The 9,845-nt window shown below is 45.9% G+C and overlaps 1 protein-coding gene across 1 annotated transcript; it reads right to left on the bottom strand.

Moving 5' to 3' along the window:
- Positions 1–2,156: 2,156 nt before the first annotated feature.
- zbtb18 (zinc finger and BTB domain containing 18) lies at positions 2,157–9,070 on the bottom strand. Its single transcript, XM_079280027.1, has 2 exons — positions 8,731–9,070; positions 2,157–3,984 (listed from the first exon to the last, which is right to left on the bottom strand). Exon 2 carries the CDS (start codon positions 3,965–3,967, stop codon positions 2,270–2,272), a length of 1,698 nt encoding a protein of 565 aa, XP_079136153.1. The 5' UTR covers positions 3,968–3,984; positions 8,731–9,070; the 3' UTR covers positions 2,157–2,269.
- Positions 9,071–9,845: the final 775 nt, after the last annotated feature.

The following is a 9,845-nucleotide window of genomic DNA, read 5'->3' as shown; positions in this document are numbered from 1 at the left end:
GCTTGACCATTACTTTGAAATTCTAATAAAATGAAAAGTTGAGACAGAGGTTTAAACAAACAAAAAAAAAAGAAATATTAAACTGACGTTGCCCCCAACCCAAACAACATTCACAGACAAAAATGAGTTTTCCAATCACGCGATCAAAATATAGTAAGACATCATTTTCTGATAAATTCAATAAATTCCATGAATTTATGCAAGAGTTTAACAACTATTTCCTAAAGCTCTACAGTATCAAATACTTCCATAGCATCAGAAATGTTCTTTTTTTTTAATAATAAAGGCATCTTTTCAGCAAAAAAAAAATCAGATTTCATGTCTTTTAGCTTAAAAAGGTGCATTCAGCCATGCAAATTCTTTCCCATCGATCTCAAAGTAAGGGTTATGTTTTAGGAGGAACACACACACACGTCTAATGTGTGTTATTGTACTGAATCAGCACGGCACCGCTCAGCTCGTGACAAGGATATCTGACCCTTCAACTTTCAGCAGGACAGCTGATATTCAGCCTTTTTCTCTCTCCCCGTTATTCTTCACGCTTTAGCAAAGTCAGAGCCCCATAACTGCACTCAACAGACCTGAAGTAAGTGCCCAATGAACAGAAATAATTAAGAAAATGGCCTCACCACGTCTAGAGCCGGAAAACAAACACACAGCGGTGGAGAAAATTGAACGCCTGAGGAGGAGCCGGAGGAGGAAGTGCTGGGTGGACGTAGATCTTCAGTTAGGTTAAATTGACTGGTGGTAACCGAGGCACACGCTCACAAACACACGCAGCAGAGAGATCAGTGCACGCACACACACACACACACACACACACACACAGGCATAAAATGCTTCATCGTATCGCTTCAACATCCGACGGAAACACATTCGGTAACATTCTTCTAGGAGCCCAGCGACACATCTACGACGAGTAGAAAAAAAACTTTTCACTGTCAAGTGTTCACCCCCCCCCCCTTCCCCCGATGCAAACAACACAACTTAAAAGGTTTAAGACAAAATCAAATGTTCATGCATTTTTTTTCCCACAGTCGTGAGAATAATATTCAGTTTTTCAACAGCCCGCACCCTGGAGTAGTATTCACAAAGAAAAGGAAAGTAAAGGAAAGCCTGTTGTCAAATATTTGATCAATTACAATGTGTACAGTAATACAGCAAATTCACATTTTTTTATTTTAAAATATACAGGTTTGGACGTCATGCAACAACAGCAGGTCCCATTACAAAAAAAGTAATAAAAATAATAATAATATTAATCATTAATTTAAAAAAAAGAAAATGAGAGATTTAAGTACTAAAACTATAGCAGAACAATATACAACAACCTTAAATTAAATACCTTTTCAACAAGCGATGCATTAAAGACTGCCAGCTAGATTTAACAAAGAAATCTATTCATAACAATAATAATTATTATAATAATTTGTAAAGGTCTTTTTCATTTTTAGAAAATACTTCAAATCGATTGGAAGTGAAAAAAAGGAGGCTGTGCATTGCATGAGTGCCATCAGTTAGTCTGTCAGTCAGTCAGCTTCACCCTGAACACACAACACCAAAGAGCTTAACAAGTGAAGCGGGGAGCGCTTCGCCAACGACACTTCTACGCCAGTCGGAAATAAAATAAAACACACAAAAACACACTCGCACACACTCACGTCAGGTGAAATTTTTGCCAGAGTAGTGCAGTATCACACACACACACACACACACACACGCGCACACACACACACGCACTTCTTCAAACTTGTGTGTGTGAGGTGATCACAGTACCCGTTTAGTGTATTGTAATGCTTTTTTTTTTCTTTTCACTTCAGTGTGTTCGACCTGAACTCCTGCACCGGTTGTTTCGCTGTCTGTGGAACTGGGACCGAGACGCTGGCCAGCGTCAGAGTGACGTGTCTGAGATGAAAACACAAACAAGAGTGAAAACTCTTCAAGAAGGCGAGACATTCTCACTGGGACCCACGTCCGTGAGACGCAATCAAAACCACCAAACAGAACTTATGCCAAAGAAAAATAAAAGAGTTCAGAATAAAATAGAATACACAAAATTACCCCAAACAGCAACAACAAAAAAAAATAAACTCAGTAGTAACATTTTCATGTGCTATTAAAGTGCAATTGAATGAGATTTTGCGACACAAGAACATGACTCACTTGAACCCCAAATATCAAACGTATGCCGCCCCCCCCCCCCCATGCCTGACTGCCCATCTTTCACTCTCCGCTCTCTTCCCCTCCGTCAAACACAGCAGTCTGTTTTCTACTTCCACAGTTCCTGGGAGCTGTCCTCGATCGCCCAATCCCTGACATTGGGCAGCGCCAGCGGTTCGCTCTTCACTGACAGCGAGTTGACCAGTTCGCAATGGAACTTGCGGATGTGTCGGTAGAGGTCCCCGGACTGCGTGAAGCGCCGCTCGCACCACTTGCAAGCGTGCGGCTTCTCGCGCGTGTGCACCACTGCGTGGCGGCTGAGGTTGTGCGAGTATTGGAAGCTCTTGCCGCAGGTGGTGCAGGTGTAGGGTTTCTCGCCGGAGTGTGTCCGCTCGTGCCGCTTCAGCGTGTACATGCAGGAGAAGGTCTTGCTGCAGATGGTGCAGGTGGGCACGTTGACGTCTCCGGCGGGCTTGGAGCGGATGCCCTCCTGCTCCCTGAAGTGGGAGCTGAGGTGAAGCTGGAGGATGTGCGGCGACGGGAACACCTTGTTGCACAGCGGGCACATGAAGATCTGGGTGTGTTGAGCCGACAGCATGTTGGAGACGTAGGGCAACAGGGAGCTATCCATGCCGGCCACCTCGGCCTGGGCGCGCCCGTTGTCGCCCCCCAGGATGTCCTCGTCGTCCGCCGTGCCCGAAGGCTTGTCCTCCCGCTCCAGCTCCGAGGCCAGAGAGGCCTCTCGCAGAGCGGACAGGTGCGCCTCCAGGCCGAGCCTCCGCTGGGCCGACAGGGGCCCTCCGACCCTGTGGTGGGTCAGGCCCCCGTTGATGCTGGGAACCGTCGCCTTGGTAATGCCGCTGTGCTCCATGTCGTAGTCCCCTCCTCCCAGTTCCTCGTCCTCATCTGAAGCCACGCCCCTCTCCACCTTCACCCTCACCGCCAACGGGCTCTGGAGGCTGTCCGGCGTGGCCGCTCCGCCGAAATAGGACTGGTGGTGGTTACTGTGGTTGCTGCCGGCGGTTGGCTTGACCGACAGGTCCAGGACGCAGTCGGTAGCGTCGTTCGACACCCTCCTGCCCCTGGGCCCTCCGCGAGAGCTCACGGAGCGATGGGACCTCTGCGAGAGGGACCCGGTGGAGCTGGTGGGGCTGCCGGCCGGGGAGAGCAGCTTTCCTCCCTCCGCTGGACCTTCCCCACCCGGCATCTCCGCCTCGCCGTGCCCTGGGCTGGTTCTAACCACGGCCGGAGTCCCTGGTCTGTCCGCAGATGGCAGCCTCAGCCACAGTTGTCCTCCTTCGGCCTTCCCCTCCTCTTCTTCATCGCTGTGCAGCAGGTCTGCGGTAGCGGGTCGGCCCGTGGAGCCATCTGATAGACTGTCGGCCTTATCGGAGCAGCTTGACCCGCCGTCCTCTTCTCTGCGCGTGCTGTCGGCCTCCGTCGTGCCCTTCTGCTTCAAACGTTTCTTACACACCTTGACAATGTCATACATGTGCAAGTAGCTGGCCGCTGCCAGCAAGTCCTCCACGGGAAGGTCCTGGAACTGCAGCTTGCCCTCGTACATGAACTCCAGGAGCAGGGAAAAGGCCGGGGCCGTGACAATGTCGTTGTTGAGGTGCACCACGTCTCTCTTGTCCAGCTGGTCCTTGTAGAAGAGGTGAAAGTACATGCTGCAGGAGGCCAACACGGCACGGTGGGCCCGAAACTGGGCATCGCCCACCAGCACCGTGGAGTCACACAGGAAGCCCTGATGCCGCTGCTCGCTCAGACACTGGAGTAAATGTCTGCTGTGGTCTGGGAACTCCATCTTGCCGTCCTCATAACCTACAGAGACAGAGGCAGAGGCAAAGTTAGGCACACCTGAACAAGATCTGTGATGGCAGACATGACATTTACACCCAAGGCGGGCTTTTAAAGAAGCTCTGCCAGATAGTAACTGGGTTGTTCTATTTTAAATAAAACATTTGTTTGTTCAGTGAAGATAAAGACTCAAGAAAAAAAGGATCCACGAAATGTAAACGGAGATGTAAAACCTACAAAAGACAATTTAAATTGGAAGACAAACACGTTTCGAAAAAATAAAAGCAAGGAGACAAAGTTATTATCATTTTTAAATGAATTATGCGAGAAGATCAAATGAAAGTTAAGAGATCATGACACTCTTCTCATCACCATTTAGGTTTTTGTTTCAACATGCAAACATTATCTTAAACAAAAACATCACAGAAAAAGTAAATTAAAACCCAACAAAAAACGCAAACATACCCCGTATATTTAAAATGCGTTTGTATATTTTATGAATACTACAATACCACAAATATTTCAGTTTCAATTTAAAAACCCACACGCAGATAGTTGTAAACGATGCCAAATGTTGATATTTCTACAATTATCTACAATGAATGAAAACAAAAGGGGGAAAGACTGAATTACAATTAAAAAGGATAACAGTAATTAAAGAATAATCACTGATTCAGTACCCACAGACAGACTTAATCTCAGGTAAACCAGCAGCGACAGCTTCTTCTACTCTACGTCTCTCCGCTCTCTCTAACTCCTCTGCCTGCACTCCTGGATTGTCGCTGCGCCTACGCTGGTTATTTTTATTAACCCACTTTGGCCTGGCCTGGCACAGCCCTTTTAGGTAACCGGCTTTCAGCTGCACACACTGTCCTCACGCACACGCACACTCTTATTACCAGCCTACCTACCAACCACCTCCACAGGCTAAGTCGAGCAGGAAAACTGGCCAATAGAAAACAAAACAGCTTGTCCCCCGTTTAACCTGCGAGCAGCGGCTTAAGACGGAAAAAATGAAAACTTGCAGCAATGCTCCTCAAAAACAAAAAGAAGTTGGTAAAATGTATCTAGTTGATAAAATAAATGAGCAACTAAATCTGGGATGACAGAAGGAGATAACGAGACTGAGATCTGTAAAATCATTAAGTCCCACCTGTTAACCAAGTCGATTTGTCCTGTCTGAGGGAAAACATCGGTCCCGCTCTGCACGGTGTTAACCAAAGCAGCTAAATCACCTCATTGAATGAAGCTAAACCAAGAATGTCACCGCGTGAGTGTGTGTGTTCGCCCTCCAGCTCGTTCAGACCGCTTTAAATGAGGGGGTTTTACGGGGACAAGGGTGTACCACCTCCCACACACCCCCCCCCCCCCCCCCCTCCTCTGTCCGGCCAAACCCCTCTGACTGCCGCCTCCTCCTTCCACACACCATCCGTCACTCACACACTCCTTCCTTCCCATCTGAATCTTACAAGGAAAAAAAAAAGCCCCGCACATCCGCCCCATATATACATCACTGTAAGTGCCCTGCTCGTCACAGCATCAATCCTAATCCTTAAAGATGGCTAAAAATAAAGACGGTGGTGGCGGAGGCTCAGGAGGGCAGCAGCCCGCCGGCCGGCCCGGCCAGTGAGCTCAGGCAGGGGTCTGACAGAGACACACACGGAGGGGCAGGGAGGGAGAGGGTGAGGGAGAGAGAGAGAGAGGCTGGGACGGCCGGGGAGGGAGGCTTACCCACATCTGATCCAGCTGACGGGGGCCATATGGCAGCTGCTAGCCAGATAAAGAGATTAAGACTAGGAGGGAGTGCGATTACAGCTGTCTAGCCAATTCAGGCAGCTCAAATCTGCAACTTCTAAATTAGTCTCCTCTACTCCAGCTGACAGGAGGGGGAAAAGGCAGCACATGCTTTCAAGTCATTTTACAGAGTTATAGATTTAACTGAATGAAGAAAAAAATAAATAATCTGATAAAATGATAGGATTAATAGCAGCTCATTTTAAATGACATTTTTGTTCTTTTATCAACAAAAAAAAGTTGAATTTTCTTTGTTTTAATTACACTAATCTAAAAAAATCCAATTTTTTTTTTATTAAAATGCAAAAAAAAGCATCAATTACAATTATTATTTCAATTTTTGTTTTACTATTATAATACATTTTTTTAAAAACAGATCCAATACTTCTTTTCAAAATAATGTTTTTTCAGTTGTAACTTTGCTTTCAATTCAGGAGCGTCTGAACAAAAAGACGCCTTGCACCACAAATAGCAAACTAAATGCAAAAAGAGTTTTAAATGCAGCTCTTAGGACTACAAACTTAAAACACAGCAGAGAGTTACACCTCAGACCGGCAGCACAAACACCAGTTTACTACTCACCAGCAGCTTCACACAGCGCTCACACTGGGTTGACACACCAGAGATCCTCACAACAAAACAGAATAACTACCCCGGACTGTCCTACTCTATTCACTTTGCCTCACACACACACACACACACACGCACACACACACACAAGACGATACCTGCAGCAGTATGCATCAACTTGATTAACTCCACTGTAGCAGAATAGCTGGGCTCTCTGGCTGGGAATGGCTGTGTATCTCTTTCTCTCTTGCTCTGTCTCTTCGTTGCTTGCTCTCTCGGAATCAATGAGTGGGTAGAAGAGGAGAGAAGAAGAAGAAGAGGGAGGCAGGCAGGCAGGCAGGCAGGCAAAAAAAAAAAAACACGCTGTTCAAACTGCGAGGGACAGATGCAAAGTGGAGGAGATGTTGGAGGGGGAACGAGATACCACCTCCCTCCTCCTCCTCCTCCTCCTCCTCCTCCTCCTAACTGGCGCTGATCGGCAGCCACAAACACACACATACACAGCACACACACACACACACACACAGAGCACTAACTCTCCCAGGCTGCCGCTGAGACTCACAATAAAGGACTGGGGAGGGGTGGAGGCGGTGGAGGGATGGAGGAGGAGGTGGTGGTGGGGTGGATGGCAGCCTGTCAGCTGCTCTGACATCATCCTCAGATGGAGATGCTACCTCCAGCTGTGCTCTTTCTACAGCCATATGCTGCCTCCTCTACACTCCTGCCACCAGACTCCTCTTTCATTCTACAAACACCAACACCATGCAACTTTGTCTCTCTTTCTCCCTTTTTCTCACTCTCTCTGGGAAAAAAAAAACCACAGACACACGGGTCTACTAAATGCAGTGCTGATTTTTGTAAAACAGAAAAGAGTTGTCGCTCATCAAATCGTGCAACCACAACTGCTACCAAAAACCAACAGGAATAACGGGAAAGTTGATGGGTTTTTTATTTTTTATACAGAGGTTCTGAGTAAAAAGCTCTTCCTCGTGTTTAAATGCCCCCGTCTTCCTCCACATGTCCAATAACCATAAACAAAGGCCAACACAGCACATTTGCAACTGACAGACCCACGCAGCTGATATTGTTTTCCACTTCTTTAAGGTTCAGCGCCGCTGCCTCGTCTTGTATTCACTCATTCATTCATCCATCCAGCTACACCCCCCCCCCCCTGCCCCCCTGCTCAGACAACTGACAGGAACATAAATGAAACAATGAGAACAAGTCATAAAGAAAGAACCTGATGAGTGCAAGTCCTGAAACAAAAAGTCTACAAGCCTTTCATGACCCGGGGAGAAACTTATTACAACAGCCTTTTATTTCACTTTCGCTTTAGTGAAAGTGTGTGTGTATATACACACACATATATGGAGCGTGTGAATGTCCAGCCACAAAACTCGGTTTCTTTTCTTATTTTCACTTTGTTTCCCGATTCTCAAAATAAACCCGTTAATCAAGTTTAACGGACTAGTCCAGCATGCCGGTGGCTTTTATTACAATATCGACGCATGTACGCACATTAATGTCGTGCTAAATAATATTATGTTTCTTTGTAAGTGAATTACAAACACTTCTGGATAATATAAGTTAACTTTTCTTTTAAATTCACCTATACAAAGAAACATAAAATAGGTTCATCGCTGTGAACATTTGCTCGAATCCAACGTCTACAATCTTTAATTAACAAGCTTATGTAAAAAAATGGGGCTCTGCTTTCAAAGTGCTCAGACATCAAATCACACGAGTTAAACTTTAATTAACTTCACCACTGGAGTTTCAGTCAGCATCTATAATTACAGTGTGTCGCTGCACACTAACTGATGCATGATTTCCAGTTATGTTTTTACTTCCGACACATTGTTCTTTTTCTTAAATACCGTGACAGTGTTATAGCCAACACTTTGACACACACAAGTCTACAATGTGATGAATAAGTTTGTTCTAAATTACAATAATACAGCTTCTTAACTTCATTTAAAAGCAGCCCCTAAAAAAAAAAATAATAATCAACCGCGGCAATGACTTTATTCGTCGAGGAAATTAGCACCAACAAAACAAAAAAAAAAGAACAAACTAAACAACAACACATTTCTGAGCAGAAGACACACCAAACACACACACACACACACACACACACACTGACCCAGTAGCTAGCTGTAGCTACCGAACGTGGCTAACAAAAGTAAAGCCAAGCGGCTACAATATTGATACATTTACAGCTGTTCGGAAGGCCCCGGTGCTATGACAACAACGGCTAAAACAGCGAGGAGCGAGAGCTAACACAGAGAGTATTAGTGCGCGAGGAGACGACACAGTAATGCTAAGGAAGGTTTAGCTACTTTTAACCCTCCCTCGCTCTCATGAGCCTCCTTTAATCGGACTCCGGTGTTAAGAGGCAGCACTTACAGACAACACGGTCCAACGTCTTCCTCCGTCAAATCCTCCTTTCTTCTTCTTCTTTTCCTTTTCGGAGACAAAACTAGATTGACTTTGGACTAATTTCCATAACAGGCTGCCGAGGCGTGCAGGCGGAGGAGACGGGGAGTCTAGCACTCTGCGGCGGACAGATGTTTCCGAGCTTGTTGCTGCTCAACTCGGGGGCTGGGAAGGAAAAAGGAGGCGAGTTGACTGGCACGGCACGGAAGCCAATGGTGCCGGCGAGGAGGCGAGTGAAAGCAAATTGGAAAGCGGCCCTCAAAAAACTGAGGAGAGGGAGGGATATGTCTTCTTCTCTCGTCGGCGTAGGTTGACACCAGGCAGCAGCAGCAGCAGCACACAGAAGAAGAAGAAGAAGAATAAGAAGAAGAAGAAGAAGCAGCTGGGTCAAACCAACTGGTTCTGCGAGTGAAGCGGACTAGCGCAGCGGAGAGAGTGGAGAGCGGCGCGGTGCGGCCTGGGTACTGTAGTTAAGTCGGAGCGGGGGAGGGGGGGGAGTGGAGGGGGGGGGGGGGGGGGAGTGGAGGCGGAGCTGATGTGAGCAGGTGCAGCACCTTGACAGGAGAGGGAAATTCTTATTGTATTGCATTGTTGAAATAATTACAGCTTTTTGTTAGACTATGTACTGCTGGCAAAAAAAATAAAAAATAGGTGTTAATCAAAGACACAAAACAGGTGAACCACTTCCAGAGCTAACAACTGTTTGCAGTGGTGGAAAATAACTACTAGTACTGAAGCCTTGAGTAATGCCACTTTGTGTTAGGGGGAAATATTGTACTTTTTACTCAACACATCATTTTACTTTTGGTTCTTATGGGTTGTTTTTTTGTTGGAGAGAGAATAAAGTATGCTGTATTTTGATGTTAATACTTTTAGTAACATTTGAACTCGATACTTTCACTTACATTTGCAGTACTCTAGTACTGACACAATTAGTCAAATAACTGATTAGTCTATCACTGAATACCACAACAGTTTTGATAATCGGTTAATCATTTAATTGGTTTATGAAATAAAGATGTCAACCATTCTCTGTTGCCAACTTCTTGAATAGGATTTGTTTATTTTTCATATGTAACTTTTAA

The sequence above is a fragment of the Melanostigma gelatinosum genome (assembly GCF_949748355.1).
Source record: "Melanostigma gelatinosum genome assembly, chromosome: 12".
NCBI classification, from domain to species: Eukaryota; Metazoa; Chordata; class Actinopteri; order Perciformes; family Zoarcidae; genus Melanostigma; species Melanostigma gelatinosum.
This window is presented reverse-complemented; position numbering and strand designations above follow the sequence as displayed.